This window comes from Salmo salar, chromosome 05 (genome assembly GCF_965601325.2).
Source record: "Salmo salar chromosome 05, fSalSal1, whole genome shotgun sequence".
NCBI lineage: Eukaryota > Metazoa > Chordata > Actinopteri > Salmoniformes > Salmonidae > Salmo > Salmo salar.
In genome coordinates this window covers 49,889,196-49,908,233 of record NC_138295.1, presented here as the reverse complement: position 1 = coordinate 49,908,233, position 19,038 = coordinate 49,889,196, and the positions used below count along the sequence as shown (strand labels likewise).

General features: G+C 43.9%; 1 protein-coding gene across 1 annotated transcript in view; it reads right to left on the bottom strand.

Moving 5' to 3' along the window:
* Positions 1-19,038, bottom strand: part of LOC106605029 (kelch-like protein 32) — a 44,122-nt gene that overhangs the window by 20,904 nt on the left and 4,180 nt on the right. The window contains exons 2-3 of the mRNA XM_014200255.3: positions 9,928-10,025; positions 8,648-8,828 (exon numbers count right to left, since the gene is read on the bottom strand). Of these exons, the coding sequence (XP_014055730.2) occupies positions 8,648-8,828; positions 9,928-9,950 (204 nt within the window). The 5' untranslated portion in view covers positions 9,951-10,025. The remainder of the gene's footprint in view (positions 1-8,647; positions 8,829-9,927; positions 10,026-19,038) is intronic.

Sequence of the window (19,038 nt, the reverse complement as noted above, 5' to 3'; positions counted from 1 at the left end):
GGAACGGTCGTTAAGACACTAACAGCTTACAGACAGTAGGCAATTAAGGTCACAGTTATGAAAACTTAGGACACTAAAGAGGCCTTTCTACTGACTCTGAAAAACACCAAAAGAAAGATGCCCAGGGTCCCTGCTCATCTGCGTGAACGTGCCTTAGGCATGCTGCAAGGACGCATGTGGCCAGGGCAATGAATTGCAATGTCCGTACTGTGAGATGCCTAAGACAGCGCTACAGGGAGACAGGACGGACAGCTGATCGTCCTCACAGTGGCAGACCATGTGTAACAACACCTGCACAGGATCGGTACATCCGAACATCACACCTGCGGGAAGGTACAGGATGGCAACAACAACTGCCCAAGTTACACCAGGAACATACAATCCCTCCATCAGTGCTCAGACTGTCCGCAATAGGCTGAGAGAGGCTGGACTGAGGGCTTGTAGGCCTGTTGAAAGGCAGGTCCTCACCAGACATCACCGGCAACAACGTCGCCTATGGGCACAAACCCACCGTCGCTGGACCAGACAGGAATGGCAAAAAGTGCTCTTCACTGACGAGTCGCAGGTTTGTCTCACCAGGGGTGATGGTCAGATTCGGATTTATCGTCGAAGGAATGAGCGTTATACCGCTGCCTGTACTCTGGAGCGGGATCGATTTGGAGGTGGAGGGTCTGTCATGGTCTGTGGCGGTGTGTCACAGCATTATCGGACTGAGCTTGTTGTCTTTGCAGGTAATCTCAATGCTGTGCGTTACAGGGAAGACATCCTCCTCCCTCATGTGGTACCCTTTCTGCAGGCTCATCCTGACATGACCCTCCAGCATGACAATGCCACCAGCCATACTGCTCGTTCTGTGCATGATTTCCTGCAAGACAGGAATGTCAATGTTCTGCCATGGCCTGCAAAGAGCTCGGATCTCAATCCCATTGAGCACGTCTGGGACCTGTTGGATCGGAGGGTGAGGGCTAGGGCTATTCACCCCCAGAAATGTCCGGGAACTTGCAGGTGCCTTGGTGGAAGAGTGGGGTAACATCTCACAGCAAGAACTGGCAAATCTGGTGCAGTCCATGAGGAGAAGATGCACTGCAGTGCTTAATGCAGCTGGTGGCCACACCAGATACTGACTTACTTTTTGACCCCCCCCCCCCCCCACCACCACCACCTTTGTTCAGGGACACATTATTCCACATGTTTGTGGAACTTGTTCAGTTTATGTCTCAGCTGTTGAATCTTGTTATATTCATACAAATATTTACACATGTTAAGTTTGCTGAAAATAAACACAGTTGACAGGGAGAGGACGTTTCTTTTTTTGCTGAGTTTAGGTAGCACGAGGAAATTTTTCTCTGTTGAGATCATTCCTTATTAATATCTAGCCAGATGTAAAATACCATGTTTCTTGTAGGATGACAATGTCTGTATTTCCAATTTATTTGATGAAGTCTGGGCTCCTGCTCTTTAGGCCAACAGCAGATGACCTCAGACCTTGTGTATTCCAGGATGTGATAGTAAAAGCTTTGTGTTCCATATTGTCTAGTGTTGTTTTCATGTGGTTTAGGCTCAGACCATTACAGCAGGTGTGAGCAGGGCATGTTGAGCATGCTGAGCATATGTGCGGCTTTAATACATCAGACTAAAAACAGTTGCATGCATTCGTGAATTGCGATGTATTTATTGTTTAGGCTAACTATTCAAAGCTTCCTTTGTTATTAATTTTAAAACTAAAATGCTTGATTGCATTTCAAAGCATGAATGTCTCGTATACTGTGTGATGGCATGAACAAATCAATGACTGATTGATTAATACAGTAGCCTATATATTGAAATATAGGCGTAAGTAAGTTAGGGTATTTAGTCTAGGACGCACTCTTAGGTCTACAGCTCGATGGTGGTTACACAAGGCTACTATATGATGATATTTCGACAAGTCCAGGCGACAACAGGGCTACACTGATCAATCGAGCCTGGTTCCCAAGTTTCTAAACCATCTTTGTTATGGTATCGCCTAAATATTTGAATTGAAGAAGTGTGATAATCCTTAGGATATTTTAGCGATCCCCAGTAGACGTCCTAAATGCCCCCCAGCCTTCAGATGTGAGCTAAACAGCGCACTTGCACTTGAGGTGCGTTTTAAGGCTATGGATGCAAAAGTGAACTTATCATTTCCAAACGTTTAAGTCGGTTGTATGCTGCTTTGCGATCTATTAACAGCATAATCATTACGATATTAAATAGGCGCTATATTTTTTACTGATGCATTATTCAATTCATACGCACAAAACATAGCATTCACTGTGAAAGTTGATACATGTAGGCCCTTCATATATAGGCTATGCACTTCGTTCAATTTATCGAATCAGTTATTGTTGACGCAAAAAAAAAGACAGATGTGGTGTTTTGCGCTTGTGCACATAATGTGCACATAATTACATTACCCGACCACCCCCAGTAAAACAAATCCCATACGAATAGGGCTTGAGGCAAGGGCTGTTTCTGCACTTCTGCTATTATGCACATAGCAACATAGGGAATAGTGCCAATTCTATGGAGCACTGAATATTATGTTTCAGAACCGCGGACAGCGACCATATCCAACACGGGAGAAAGCGCATGTTCTAAAATAATATTCGATTTATTAGTGTTGCACCATTTATAATATAACCACACACGTCTTAGAGTGATGGACTGTGCCATCCCTGTAGCCTCCAATGGAGTAGTCCACTGAGACATGCGCGAATCAGACAGGTGCATCATGAAAAAAAAAAGTGACTGCTAGACTAAATAAATCTCGGTCGACCAACAGCCTATTGACCAAACAACTAAATGCGGTCAGCCTAAGATTTTCACATATGGAATTGAGATTTTCACTTGGACAGATAGACAGCTAGGAGAACAAGAGACACAGACCAGGAGATGCGGCAGGTAGCCTAGCGGTTAAGAGTGTTGGACCGATAACGAAAAGTCGCTGGTTTGAATCCCTAACTTGAATAGATGAAAAATCTGTCCATGTTCCCTTGAGCAAGGCACTTAACCCTAATTGCTCCTGTAAGTGAAACGGCAAATGTGATTTAACATTAATCTATTAAAAACAGTTATCTAGTCATGAGGTTTGTGCAGTAGGCTATAGGCCCAAAACATTATCACTGCATATTGGCTTTGCTTGAATTGCCCGGCCAATGCATTGTTGTTCTTCTCAGACCATTGAAAAAAAATACAGTACGAGTCAAAAGTTTGGACACACCTACTTATTCAAGGGTTTCTTTGTTTTAACATTGCAGAATAATAGTGAAGAATTCAAAACTATCAAATAACACATATGGAATCATGTAGTAACCAAAAAAGTTTTAAACAAATCAAATTATATTTTATATTCTTCAAAGTAGTCACCGGTCTAATGTCTATTGCTCATGTTTCTTGGCCAAAGCAAGTCTCTTCTTGTTATTGGTTCCCTTTAGTCGTGGTTTCTTTGCAGCAATTTGACCATGAAAGCCTGATTCACACAGTCTCCTCTGAACAGTTGATGTTGAGATGTGTCTGTTAATTGAACTCCGTGAAGCATTTATTTGGTCTGCAATGTGAGGTGTAGTTAACTCTAATGAACTTATCCTCTGCAGCAAAGGTAACTCTGGGTCTTCCTTTCATGTGGTGGTCCTCATGAGAGCCAGTTTCATCATAGCGCAAGATGGTTGTTACAACTGCACTTGAAGAAACTTCAGTTCTTGGAATTTTCCGTGTTGACTGACCTTGTCATTTCATTGACTGACTGTCATTTCTATTTGCTTATTTGAGCTATTCTTGTCATAATATGGACTTGGTCTTTTACCAAATAGGGCTATCTTCTGTATACCACACTTGCCTTGTCACAACACAACTGATTGGCTGACTACCTTAGTGACTACCTCATGAAGCTGGTTTGCTTGATTACTGACTAATATACACTACATGACCAAAAGTATGTGGACACCTTGGTGGTCAGCACTCGGCGGGTTCCGTTCTGCGAGCTTGGGTGGCCTACCACTTCGCGGCTGAGCAGCTGTTGTGCCTAGACATTTCCATTTCACAATAACAGCCCTTACAGTTGACCGGGAAGGCTCAAGCAGGGCAGACATTTGACAAACTGACTTGTTGGATAGGTGGTCCTATGACGGTGCCAAGTTGAAAGTCACTGAGCTCTTCAGTAAGGCCATTCTATTGCAAATGTCTGTCTATGGAGATTGCATGGCTGCGTGCTCGATTTTAGACCTGTCGGCAACGGGGGTGGCTGAAATAGCCGAATCCACTCATTTGAAGGGGGGTCCACATACTTTTGTATATATAGTGTATGTGCAGATATACTGTGTTGATATACTGTGCATGCGGACTGTACTGTATATGTTCCATGTCCTCCGAAGGCAGATGTGCACATTACACTGACATTACATAATGGCACAGAAGATGGCGTCATACTGTAAGGCGGCCGTCTTTCGAGCTCTGACCCAACTTTGCTTCTTTTGGCGTTTATCTCGTAAACCTCAATTCCCACTCATCTGCCCTGGGCTAACCAAGACGAAACGCAGGCAAAGATTGCAGGAGAGGGGGAGTCCTGGCAAGATTAAGGTGAAGGGATAACCGGCCACCTCTTTCCCCCATTTTATTGGCCAGACACTTGATAATAAGATGGATGACATCCAAGCGTGAATTTGATATCAACAGGACTCTCATAACTGCAATATTCTCTGCTTTTCTGAAACATGGCTTTTGGAAAAGATACCCCCCCATGGCTCTCCAACTTGATGGATTCTCCATTCACCAAGCGAACCGGACATTGGATTCAGAGCAATCCTAGATGGGGAGGGGTATGACTCTTCATCAACAGCAAATGGTGTGCTGACTCTAGCCCAGTGGTAGTCTTGACCCATTGTTCACCCGTCTTGGAATACCTGATGGTCAAATGTCAATCCTTCTATCTCATGAGAGAGTTTTCAGCTGTTATCATGACTGCTGTATATATTCCACCTCAGGACAAGAAAAACGACAAGCTGGCACTTAAAACTATACAAGGCTATACATTTTTTTTTAAATGTAACCTTTATTTAACTAGGCAAGTCAGTTAAAAACAAATTCTTATTTACAATGACGGCCTACCGGGGAACAGTGGGTTAACTGCTTTGTTCAGGGGCAGAACGACAGAGTTTTACCTTATCAGCTCGGGGATTCAATCCAGCAACCTTTTAGTTACTGGCCCAACGCTCTAACCACTAGGCTACCCGCCGCCCCATAAACAAGCAGGAAACCATCAACCTGGAGGCAGCTTTTTTGGTTGCCGGTGATTTTAATTCTGCATCATTAAGACGCCTAATACCCAACTTCCATCAACACGTCTCCTTCACCACTAGGGGTGATAGTCCTAGATCACTGTTACTCTACTCACAGGCAAGCATACAAGGCCCTCCCTCATCCCCTGTTCGGCAATCAGATCATGACTCTATACTCCTGTCTACAAGCAGAAGCTCAAACAGGAAGTACCCGTGACGTGCTCTGTAGATAAATGGTCCTCTGAATCGGAGGCTATGCTACTGGACTGCTTGCTAGCGCTGACTGTACCAGGACTCCGCTGATAGCATCGACAAGCTAACCACCTCTGCGACCGGCTTTATTAGGAAATGCATCACCGATGTTGTCCCCACAGTGAAGGTTAGCTGCTTCCCCAATCAAAAGCCCTGGATTAATACCAAGGTTGCAGCTAAACTAAAAGGACAGTGCTACCACACACAGGTCTATCGCAGCCAACCCAGAGACTACGGCTGATGACAAGAAATCCTGCTACGACCTCCACAGAACCATCAAACAGGCAAAAGGCCAAAATAAAAACAAGGTGGAATCCTATTACACAGGCTCAGATGCCCGCCGCATGTGGCAGGGGTTACAGTTCATTACGGATTACAAAGGAAGAACCAGCCAAAATCTGCCCAACAATGCATCTTTACCAGACGAACTCAATGCATTTTATACATGCTTCGACAAAAACACCAAGCCGTGCATGACGGCTCCCGTCGACCCAAAGGACTGGGTGATCTCGCTCTCCGAGGCCGACGTGAGTTTTTTAATCAGGTCAACACTAGCAAGGCCGCAGGCCGGACAGTATTCCAGGACGTGTTCTCAGAGCATGCGCAGAACAGCTGGCAGGCATATTTACGGTCATTTTCAACCTCTCCTTGTCCCAGTTTGTAATCCCCACATCTCAAGCAGACCACCATTATTCCTGTTCCCAAAAACTTTTAGGCTAACTGCCACAAAGACTACCACCCAGTATCACAATCACCACCCGCAATAACATCTGCTAAAGACGTATGTGACCAATATAATTTGATTTAAGTACTTTGAAAGGCTGGTTATGGCACACTTCAACGCCATCATCGCAGACACCCCTAACACACTCAAATTAGCGTCTTTGGATCTGTTGGTCGGTATGCAATCTCAACTGCACTCCACACTGCCCTCACCCACCTAGATAAGAGGAATACCTACAGTTGAAGTCGGAAGCTTACATACACTTAGGTTGGAGTCATTAAAACTTGTTTTTCAACCACTCCACACATTTCTTGTTAACAAACTATAATTTTGGCATGTCGGTTAGAACATCTACTTTGTGCATGACACATGTATTTTTTCCAACAACTGTTTACAGACAGATTATTTCACTTATAATTCACTGTATCACAATTCCAGTGGGTCAGAAGTTCACATACACTATGTTGACTGTGCCTTTAAACAGCTTGGAAAATTCCAGAAAATGATGTCATGGCTTTAGAAGCTTCTGATAGGCTAATTGACATCATTTGAGTCAATTGGAGGTGGACCTGTGGATGTACTTCAAGGCCTACCTTCAAACTCAGTGCCTCTTTACTTGACATCATGGAAAAATCTAAAGAAATCAGCCAAGACCTCAAGAAATAAAATTGTAGACCTCCACTAGTTTGGTTCATCCTTGGGAGCAATTTCCAAACGCCTGAAAGTGCAAATCAATCCCAGAACAACAGCAAAGGACCTTGTTAAGATGCTGGAGGAAACAGGTACAAAAGTATCTATATCCACAGTCAAACGAGTCCTTATATCGACATAACCTGAAAGGCCGCTCAGCAAGGCAGAAGCCACTGCTCCAAAACCGCCATAAAAAAGCCAGACTACGGTTTGCAACTGCACATGGGGACAAAGATCATACTTTTTGGAGAAATGTCCTCTGGTCTGATGAAACAAAAATAGAACTGCTTCGCCATAATGACCATCGTTATGTTTGGAGGAAAAAGGGGGAGGCTTGCAAGCCGAAGAACACCATCCGAACCGTGAAGCACGTGGGTGGCAGAGCCAAAGCCCCATACTACCCACCACTGCGACCTCTATGCTCTCGTTGGCTGGCCCTCACAACATATCCGTCGCCAAACCCACTGGCTCCAGGTCATCTATAAGTATTTGCTAGGTAAAGCCCCGCCTTATCTCAGCTCACTGGTCACCATAGCAACACCCACCCATAGCACACGCTCCAACAGGTATATTGCACTGGTCATCCCCAAAGCCAACACATCCTTTGGCCGCCTTTCCTTCCAGTTCTCTGCTGCCAATGACTGGAACGAATTGCAAAAATCTCTGATGCAACTGCACATGGTCTTATATCTCCCTCTCTAACTTTAAGCATCAGCTGTCAGAGCAGCTTACCGATCACTGTACCTGTACACAGCCAATCTGTAAATAGCACACCCGACTTCCTCATCCCCATATTATTTCCTACCCTCTTGCTCTTTTGCACCCCAGTATCTCTACTTGCACATCATCATCTGCACATATATCACTCCAGTATTAATGCTAAATTGTAATTATTTTCACCTCTATGGCCTATTTATTGCCTACCTCCCTACTCTTCTACATTTGCACACACTGTAGATAGATCTTTCTATTTTTATTTTCTTTTGTGTTATTGACTGTGCGTTTGTTTATGTGTAACTCTGTGTCGTTGTTTTTGTCGCACTGCTTTGCTTTATCTTGGCCAGGTCGCAGTTGTAAATGAGAACTTGTTCTCAACTGGCCTACCTGGTTAAATAAAAGTGAAATAAAAATAAAGAAATAAAATCATATATATTCTGATGTCTAGTCACCTTACACCCTATACACATCTACTCCTAACCACTTCAGTATCCCTGCACATTGTATGGTATTGGCACTGACCCTGGAACTGACCCTGTATATAGCTTACTTACTTTCTCCTGTTCTTATTATTTCTATTTCTCGTGTGTTTTTGTTCTACTTTACTTTATTAGTAATAGTGATATTGATTATTGCATTGTTGGGAAAGAGCTTGCAAGAAAGGCATTTCACTGTACTCGTGCACGTGACAATACATCTTCAAACTACACTCTTAGAAAAAAAGGGTTCCAAAAGTTTTTTGGGGCTGTACCCATAGAAGAACCCTTTTTAGTTCTAGGTAGAACACTTTTTGATTCCAAGTAGAACTCTTTTGGGTTCCATGTAGAACCCTCTGTGGAAAGGGTTCTACAAGGAACCCAAACGGGTTCTACCTAGCAGCTAAAGGGTTCTTCAAAGGGTTCTCCCATGAGGACACCTGAATAACTATTTTTTTCTAAGAGTGTAGTGTCCTCCCCAGGTCCAAACTCACCCGGAAGTAATCGCTGCACGCCGCCAGCACCGCTTTATGGGCGTGGAACTTCTGATCGCCGGCGACCAAGGTGACATCACAGAGTAGGCCATCCTTCCTCTGCTGATTGAGGGCGGAGAGGACGGAGTCCTGGTGAGACTTGGACTGGCATAGCCTCTGGTCTGTTACCAGCTCCTGCCCACTGGGAGTGGGGGAGATAGGGAAAGGGAGAGACATCAGTTAAGGCTGGGGGAAAATCTCGGTCTCTCTTGTCTCTCGGCTCATCTCATTTTAGTCATTTAGCAGACGCTCTTATCCAGAGCGACTTACAGGAGCAATTAGGGTTATGTGCCTTGCTCAAGGTAACATGGACAGATTTTTCACCTATTCAAGTCAGGGATTCAAACCAGCAACTTTTCATTACCGGCCCAACACTCTTAACCGCTAGGCTACCTGCCGCATCTCCTGGTCTGTGTCTCTTGTTCTCCTAGCTGTCTATCTATCCATTTCATATTTGTTTGTTTATTAGTCCAGCTGTTTATTATTTATTAGTCTAGTCTGTTTATTATTAACTTGCTGTCAGTCCTTTTTTCTGCAGTTTGGTCTGTCACCTTAAGATAGTATGTGAACACAAGTCTGGTGTGTGTGTGTGTGTGTGTGTGTGTTTCGTGGTAAAGCACTGGAGCCCCCTGCTGGCCACCTCCAAGGCCCAGCAGCTGTAGTTCAACATTGTCACCGGGCTGCTCCTCCCTAACTCTCTGTCCGGGCTGGACAAGGCCCTGAGGAACAGCCTGTCCCTCTACCTGCAGTGTGTGTGGCCCTGACAGAGTAATACCCCATGAATGAGGGACAGGTCGCCACAGGCTGAGAGGCAGAGTCAGGATTATAATATGACAGGCGTGTGTGTGGAGGGGAGGGGTTGACTGCGAACACACCTGCCCAACATGCTGCCCCACCAAAGCTCAGATCAGCAATGCCAAACCAAGGTTGGTTGGAGGTTAGTTAACTGCAGTATATGTGGTGAGCTAACACTGCAGATTGCATTGCAAACTCTAAGAGCAAAATGAGTCACACCCGATTACAAAATGCTGGAAACATTAGTAGGGCTGTGTGTGTGATTCACTTGTGTGTGTGTGTGTGTGTGTGTGTGTGTGTGTGTGTGTGTGTGTGTGTGTGTGTGTGTGTGTGTGTGTGTGTGTGTGTGTGTGTGTGTGTGTGTGTGTGTGTGTGTGTGTGTGTGTGTGTGTGTGTGTGTGTGTGTGTGTGTGTGTGTGCACGGATTCACCAGCTTACAGATTTACCTGACACAAGGTTCAGATGGCATGCTCCCGGAGAAGGAGAGAAGATGTGGAACAGTATTCTGTGATTCCTTAGGGCTGCAGTTACTTCCTGCATTAGCCTGGAAAGAGAAACAGATAAGGCATATTTCAATTAATCCATTTGGATCAATTAACTGCTAACCCCTAATACAAAGCAGACTGAAAGTCCACTTGAAACTGCGAGGCACTTCAGGTTAAATGAATAGAATGAAGCAAAGGCACTTTGTGAATTAGCAATCAGCCAAGAAAGACCATGACCTGAGCTTCCTACTGACTCTCTGTGGTTAAGAATATTTTTTTAATAAAAAAAATATTTCACCTTTATTTAACCTAGCCAAGATAAAGCAAAGCAGTGCGACACAAAGAACAACACAGAGTTACACATGGAATAAAGAAGCGTACAGTCAATAACACAATAGAATAAAAGAAAGTCTATATACAGTGTGTGCAAATGGCTTGAGGAGGTAGGCAATAAATAGGCCATAGTAGCGAAGTAATTACAATTTAGCAGATTAACACTGGAGTGATAGATGAGCAGATGATGATGTACAAGTAGAGATACAGGTGTGCAAAAGAGCAGAAAAGTAAATAAAAACAATATGGGGATGAGGTAGGTAGATTGGGTGGGCTATTTACAGATGGACTATGTACAGCTGCAGCGATCGGTTAGCTGCTCAGATAGCTGATGTTTAAAGTTAGTGAGGGAAATATAAGTCTCCAGCTTCAGCGATTTTTGCAATTCGTTCCAGTCACTGGCATCAGAGAACTGGAAGGAAAGGCGGCCAAAGGAGGTGTTGGCTTTGGGGATGACCAGTGAGATATACCTGCTGGAGCGAGTGCTACGGGTGGGTGTTGTTATCGTGACCAGTGAGCTGAGATAAGGCGGAGCTTTACCTAGCATAGATTTATAGATGACCCGGAGCCAGTGAGTCTGGCGATGAATATTTAGCGAGGGCCAGCCGACTAGAGCATACAGGTCGCAGTGGTGGGTGGTATAAGGGGCTTTGGTAACGAAACGGATGGCACTGTGATAGACTGCATCCAGTTTGCTGAGTAGAGTATTGGAAGCTATTTTGTAGATGACATCGCCGAAGTCGAGGATTGGTAGGATAGTCAGTTTTACTAGGTTAAGTTTGGCGGCGTGAGTGAAGGAGGCTTTGTTGCGAAATAGAAAGCCATTTCTAGATTTGATTTTGTATTGGAGATGTTTAATATGAGTCTGGAAGGAGAGTTAACAGTCTAGCCAGACACCTAGGTATTTGTAGTTGTCCACATATTCTAGGTCAGAACCATCCAGGGTAGTGATGCTAGTCGGGCGGGTGCGGACAGCAATCATGCATTTTGTTTAACTAGCATTTAAGAGCAGTTGGAGGTCACGGAAGGAGTGTTGTATGGTGTTGAAGCTCGTTTGGAGGTTAACACAGTGTCCAAAGATCTAAACATGTGACTCTCATAGACACATAATAAACCATAGGCCTAGTTGAATTAATGAATTAAGTCTTTGCTAGGTAAAGCTCCGCCTTATCTCAGCTCACTGGTCACCATGGCAACACCCACCCGTAGCGCACGCTCCAGCAGGTATATTTCACTGGTCATCCCCAAAGCCAACACCTCATTTGGCCGACTTTCCTTCCAGTTCTCTGCTGCCAATGACTGGAACGAATTGCAAAAATCACTGAAGTTGGAGACATATCTCCCTCACTAACTTTAAGCATCAGCTGTCAGAGCAGCTTACCAACCGCTGCAGCTGTACATAGCCCATCTCTGTAAATAGCCCATCCAACCAACTACCTACCTCATCCCATATTGTTTTAGCTGTTTTAGTTTTTTTCTGCGCTTTTGAACACCAGTATTTCTAAGTGCACATCCCCATGTGCACATCTATCACTCCAGTGTTAATTGCTGAATTGTTATTACTTCGCCACTATGGCCTATTTATTGCCTTACCTCCTTACTTCATTTGCACACACTGTATACAGATTTTTCTATTGTGTTATTGCCTGTACGTTTGTTTATCCCATGTGTAACTCTGTGTTGTTGTTTTTGTCGCACTCCTTTGCTTTATCTTGGCCAGGTCGCAGTTGTCATTCTGTTGTCACTCTGTCAGAGCTCCAGAGTTCCTTTGTGGAGATGGGAGAACCTTCCATAAGGACGACTATCTCTGCAGCACTCAACCAATTAGGCCTTTATGGTAGAGTGGCCAGACGGAAGCCACTCCTCAGTCAAAAGGCACATGACAGCCCACTTGGAGTTACCAAAAGACACCTACAAGATTCTCTGGTCTGATGAAACCAAGATTGAGCTCTTTGGCCTGAATTCCAAGCATCACGTCTGGAGGAAACATGGCATCATCCCTACTGTGAAGCATGGTGGTGGCAGAATCATGCTGTGGGGATGTTTTTCAGCGGCAGGGACTGGGAAACTAGTCAGGGTCAAGGCAAAGATGAACGGAGCAAAGTACAGAGAGATCATTGATGAAAACCTGCTCCAGAGAACTCAGGACCTCAGACTGGAGCGAAGGTTCACCTTCCAACAGGACAACGACCCTAAGCACATAGCTAAGACAACGCAGGAGTGGCTTCGGGACAAGTCTCTGAATGTTCTTGAGTGGCCCAGCCAGAGCCTGGACTTAAACACGATCGAACATCTCTGGAGAGACCTGAAAATAGCTGTGCAGCAACACTGAACATCCAACCTGACAGAGCTTGAGAGGATCTGATGAGAAGAATGGGAGAAACTCCCCAAATACAGGTGTGCTAAGCTTGTCGTGTCATACCCAAGAAGATTTGAGGCTGTAATCTCTGTCAAAGGTGCTTTAACAAAGTACTGAGTAAAGGATCTGAATACTTATGTAAATGTGATATTTCATTATTATTATTTTTTTTATAAATTAGCAAACATTTGCTTTTGCTTTGTCATTATGGGGTATTGTGTGTAGATTGATGAGGGGGAAAAAACGATTTAATACATTTTAGAATACGGCTGTAATGTAACAAATGCTTTCCAAATGCAAGTAAATCTGTTTGAAGTGTATGCAAATACATTATAGAAGTGGTTAGGCATTTTGAACTCACAAATGTTTCTTAAAAAGACTAGAATATTAGTAGTCAATTTCTCAACAACCATGAACGACTATCATGCATGTTGTTGATGTTAGTTCTGTGTGTGCAGTTAAGGGCAAGGCGTGCTGCTTTGTTTTGCGCCAGCTGCAGCTTTGCTTGGTCTTCCTTTGCTGCACCTGACCGTATTACCGGATAGTACTTGTGGAAACTTACAAGGATTATCCACAGGTGTTTCGATGTTCATTGCCTTTACTTGCAAACTACAAATAAAGGGGTACAAACTGTAAAAAAACGGGAGAGCGATATACCCAACTCAACATTAGGTACCGTCCTGTTAATGCTGTGCCAACTCTGGGTGATGACATCACAGCAGGGTAAACACCAATGTCCATAATAACCACGCTCCCATGAATAGTAATACTACTATATTTCAGTTAAGTACACCACCTATTAAGTAGGAATTATTTATATAGTGTCCACACGATAACACTGCTCTCCCCTTAATTTCAATCCCACTGCGAGGAAAATACATTAAGTATACAAGTCAACAACAAGTGTTTCGTTTTCTTTACAATACTTTACAACTTGTGCTAGTGTTACTGCAACTGTAAACAAACAAAGATAAGACCTTTTTCTTTCAACTATGTCTGCTTTTCAAAAATTAACACCATGAGTCTCCTAGTCTCAACTATAGCGTCAGTCTGTCAGGAGACTTATTACAACGCTGTGACAGGAGCCTTGTGACTACGCTGTGATCTGCACAGTACTCCTGGTGTCCCACTAGACACAGGTGAGGAGTGTCCCAGTGGAGCTGGGTCTGAGGGCACAGGAGTGGGTCGAGTGTTTGTAAGAGTCCATCACCCTCTCCTGGAGGCACTGAATGCCCCTGTTCCTCAGAAACGGTTCCCTGTGGTGTTTGAACTTGTGCACTACACTCACTTTGGAGCAAAGCTCTGTAGCATTGGTGAAGATATGATCAATACAAGTGGATATAACAGATACAACTCTATTAAAATACACTCTAAATTGGTTGAGTGATAACCTGGGTCATGTTACAGGTATTAGTCACAGTTCCTCTTGAGCACTTGGTGGCCTATAGCAGCACCCTAAAAGAAGAGGCTTCAGATGAGGTAGGTGAACCTGCAACCACAGCATTTCTACTTAATTTGTCATGAGATCCTCTTTAAGCTTTACAGGAATGTGGCTCTGAATATATACAGTTGAAGTTGGAAGTTTACATACACTTAGTTTGGAGTCATTAAAACTCGTTTTTCAACCACTCCACAAATTTCTTGTTAACAAACTATAGTTTTGGCAAGTCGGTTAGGACAACTACTTTGTGCATGACACAAGTCATTTTTCCAACAATTGTTTACAGACAGATTATTTCACTTATAATTCACAATTCCAGTGGGCCAGAAGTGTACATACACTAAGTTGACTGTGCCTTTAAACAGCTTTGAAAATTCCAGAAAATGATGTCATGGCTTTAGAAGCTTCTGATAAGCTAATTGACATCATTGGAGTTAATTGAAAGTATACCTGTGGATGTATTTCAAGGCCTACCTTCAAACTCAGTGCCTCTTTGCTTGACATCATGGGAAAACCAAAAGAAAATCAGCCAAGACCTCATAAAAAAATTGTAGACCTCCACAAGTCTGGTTCATCCTTGGGAGCAATTTCCAAACGCCTGAAGGTACCACGTTCATCTGTACAAACAATAGTACGCAAGTAGAGATCGACCGATTATGATTTTTCAACGCCACTACCGATTATTGGAGGACCGAAAAAAGGCGATACCGATTATTGCCAGCCTAATCTCGGGAGTTGATAGGCTTGAAGTCATAAACAGCGCAATGCTTGAAGCACAGTGAAGAGCTGCTGGCAAATGCAGGAAAGTGCTGTTTGAATGAATGCTTACGAGCCAGCTGCTGCCTACCACCGCTCAGTCAGACTGCTCTATCAAATATCAAATCATAGACTCAATATGGACTTAATGACTTAATATGGTCAAATCCGGAAACTATTATTTCGAAAACAAAATGTTTATTCTTTCAGTGAAATACGGAACCGTTACGTATTTTATCTAACGGGTGGCATCCCTAAGTCTAAATATTGCTGTTGCATTACACAACCTTCATTGTTATGTCATAATTATGTACAATTCTGGCAAATTAATTACGGTCTTTGTTAGGAAGAAATGGTCTTCACACAGTTCGCAATGAGCTAGGCAGCCCAAACTGCTGCATATACCCTGACTCTGCTTGCACAGAATGCAAGAGAAGTGACACAATTTCCCTAGTTAAAAGAAATGCATGCTAGCAGGCAATATTAACTAAATATGCAGGTTTAAAAATATATACTTGTGTATTGATTTTAAGAAAGGCATTGATGTTTATGGTTAGGTACACATTGGTGCCACGACAGTGCTTTTTTTCGCGAATGTGCTTGTTAAATCATCACCCGTTGGCAAAGTAGGCTGTGATTCGATGATAAATGAACAGGCACCGCATCGATTATATGCAACGCATGACAAGCTAGATAAACTAGTAATATCATCAAACATGTGTAGTTAACTAGTGATTATGTTAAAATTGATTGTTTTTTATAAGATAAGTTTAATGCTAGCCAGCAACTTACCTTGGCTCCTTGCTGCACTCGCGTAACAGGTAGTCAGCCTGCCACGCAGTCTCCTCGTGGAGTAAATGTAATCGGCCATAATCGGTGTCCAAAAATGCCGATTGTTATGAAAACGTGGAAATCGGCCCTAATCAAATCGGCCATTCCGATTAATCGGTCGATCTCTATACACAAGTATAAACACCATGGGACCACGCAGCCGTCATACCACTCAGGAAGGAGACGCATTCTGTCTCCTAGAGATGAACGTACTTTGGTGCGAAAACTGCAAATCAATCCCAGAACAACAGCAAAGGACCTTGTGAAGATGCTGGAGGAAACAGGTACAAAAGTATCTATATCCACAGTAAAACGAGTCCTATATCGACATAACCTGAAAAGCCGCTCAGCAAGGAAGAAGCCACTGGTCCAAAACCGCCATAAAAAAGCCAGACTACAGTTTGCAACTGCGCATGGGGACAAAGATCATACTTTTTGGAGAAATGTCCTCTGGTCTGATGAAACAAAAATATAACTGTTTGGCTATAATGACCATCGTTATGTTTGGAGGAAAAAGGGGGAGGCTTGCAAGCCGAAGAACACCATCCCAACCATGAAGCATGGGGGTGGCAGCATCATGCTGCAGGAGGGACTGGTGCACTTCACAAAATAGATGGCATCATGAGGATGACAAATGATGTGGATATATTGAAGCAACATCTCAAGACATCAGTCAGAAAGTTAAAGCTTGGTCGCAAATGGGTCTTCCAAATGGACAGTGACCCCAAGCATACTTCCAAAGTTGTGGAAAAATGGCTTAAGGACAAGTCAAGTTATTGGAGTGGCCATCAAAGCCCTGACCTCAATCCTATAGAAAATTTGTGGGCAGAACTGAAAAAGTGTGTGTGAGCAAGGAGGCCTACAAACCTGACTCAATGACACCAGCTCTGTCAGGAGGAATGGACCAAAATTCACCCAACTTATTGTGGAAGCTTGTGGAAGGCTACCCAAAATGTTTGACTCAAGTTAAACAATTTAAAGGCAATGCTCCCAAATACTAATTGAGTGTATGTAAACTTCTGACCCACTGGGAATGTGATGAACGCAATAAAAGCTTAAATAAATCATGCTCTCTACTATTATTCTGACATTTCACATTCTTAAAATAAAGTGGTGATCCTAACTGACCTAAGACAGGGCATTTTTACTAGGATTCAATGTCAGGAATAGTGAAAAACTGAGTTTAAATGTATTTGGCTAAGGTGTATGTAAACTTCCGACTTCAACTGTACATCAACACCTCCCCCGTAGACATTCCTGTCTTTTTTATAGATGTTATATCCTTGTATTCCTACTGCTGTATCATCGATGGTGCTGTAAAAGTGAGTCAGAAATGTCTAACACTGAATATTAATATTATCTAAGATTAGCTGTGCTACGAATTTCATGAGCTTTGTTTGAGGCTACATACATCATCAGTGCGCGCAACAGAACAGTGTACTGTCTACACTCAGTTTGATGTTTTTATGAAATAGTTTTCTTTTAAATCATAGCTAAAGTTTTATTGCTACGGATTCCGTGACGCGGTTAGCCTTTAAGGCTGGTACTGCAAGTTTGTGTTCCGGATTCCTGTTAAGTAGCATTTAGCTGATAGCCATCAGGAAAACGAAGCAGGCTAACGCTAGCAGTGCTAGCCCACTGGTGTTTTTATCCACGGCTGGGTGTGAGATGATTTCCACACAATCACAAGATGAAGATAAGGCGTAACTGAAAACTGGGACAGGGATTTGTTTGCACTAAATGCACCACCATCAAGCAGCTTAGGGAAGAGATCCTCCGACTGCTCGCTAGGCTGCGAGAGAAGGATTGCCTGCTTTCTAAGTACACAACCTTGCTGTAGCCCAGGCAAACCGAATCTCACTTATAAATGTCTCCTATAGCAAAGCTGTCGATGAGTCGGGCGGAGTTGATCTGCCCCAATCCAACGGACAAATGTTAAGCTCAACTCCGCAGCCCATGGGAGACTAGACACTCGCAAGGTGTAGGAGATAGGGAAGGCAGTCTGACCACCCTTCATCTATCTGAGAAGATCAAATCCAGCTATCAAACATCTTTGGCCCACTTGAGACGGACCTACCAGCCCCGGGAGTCAGCACGGATCTTGGGAGTATACCACCAGCCGGTGGCCACCACAGTTCAGCAGGTCGCTGACTCAAGACAGAAGGGGCTTGGGCCATCTTCCACCTTCCTGGGGTTTCCAACGCCATCGGAATTTTGTGATTACGATCTTGTCTCATCGCTGCAACTCCCCAACGGGCTCGGGACAGGCGAAGATCGAGTGATGCATCCTCAGCAACATGACCCGCCAAACCGTGCTTCTTAACACCTGCTCGCTTATCCCAGAAGCCAGCTGCACCAATGTGTCGGAGGAAATACCGTTCAACAGACGACCGAAGTCAGCCTGCAGGTGTCCGGCCTGCCACAAGGAGTCGCTAGAGCACGATGTGCCAAGTAAAGCCCCCCCGGCCAAACCCTCGCTTAACCCGGGCGACGCTGGGCAAATTGTGCGCCGACCTATGGGACTCACGGTCACGGCCGGTAATGACACAGCCTGGGATCGAACCCCAGGCTATACTAACACCGATACAGTGTCTTAGACTGCTGCGCCACTCGGGAGGCCCATTCACGTAGGTTTTAATGACTTTCGCTTTAGGCGATCTGAGGAACTGAGGGTGGACTACATATATATATTTTATAACACCACACTAGCACAGGGCCATCTCCAGTGCTATCGGAGGGGTTCAGAACATTTCAGCCGACTCGTTGCTCTAAACGAGTACCTGAAGAAACTTTACAATGACAGGAATGTCTCCTTTTGTGACAACTTTGATTTGCTGTGGGAGCAATCAGCAGTTTTTAAAAAAGAGATGGGATTCATCCTAATCGCAGGGGTTCCAGGATTATTTCCAGTAACATCACAAACTGTTTTAGAGACTGACTGATAGGGTCTGGTAGTGCTCCAGTCCTCCCTGTCAGAATAAGCAACAGAGGACTTGGAAAGCATATCAACTCCTGTAGAAATGGCACTGTGGTTATTGTGAGTAACCTCATTTATGTTCCTCTAACGCCACTTTCTAGTGAGTTTATACAAATTGTCATATCCTACCATTCTGATCGATTGGAGACTGACAGAAAATGTGGCTGTAATTTTCATAATTTGGTTGTTATTCCATTGGTTACCTGCCCCAGAGTCCGAGTGGCCTACACTTATTGAATATGGAGCTTTTAAAATGTTAGAGCAATCACTTGTAAAACCTTTCTCGTGAATGACCTCATTACTGAGCGCAAAATTGATAGCCATGTTCTTGTGAGAAACATGCAGTCTTCAGACTGCAGTATCTCTCTTATTGAA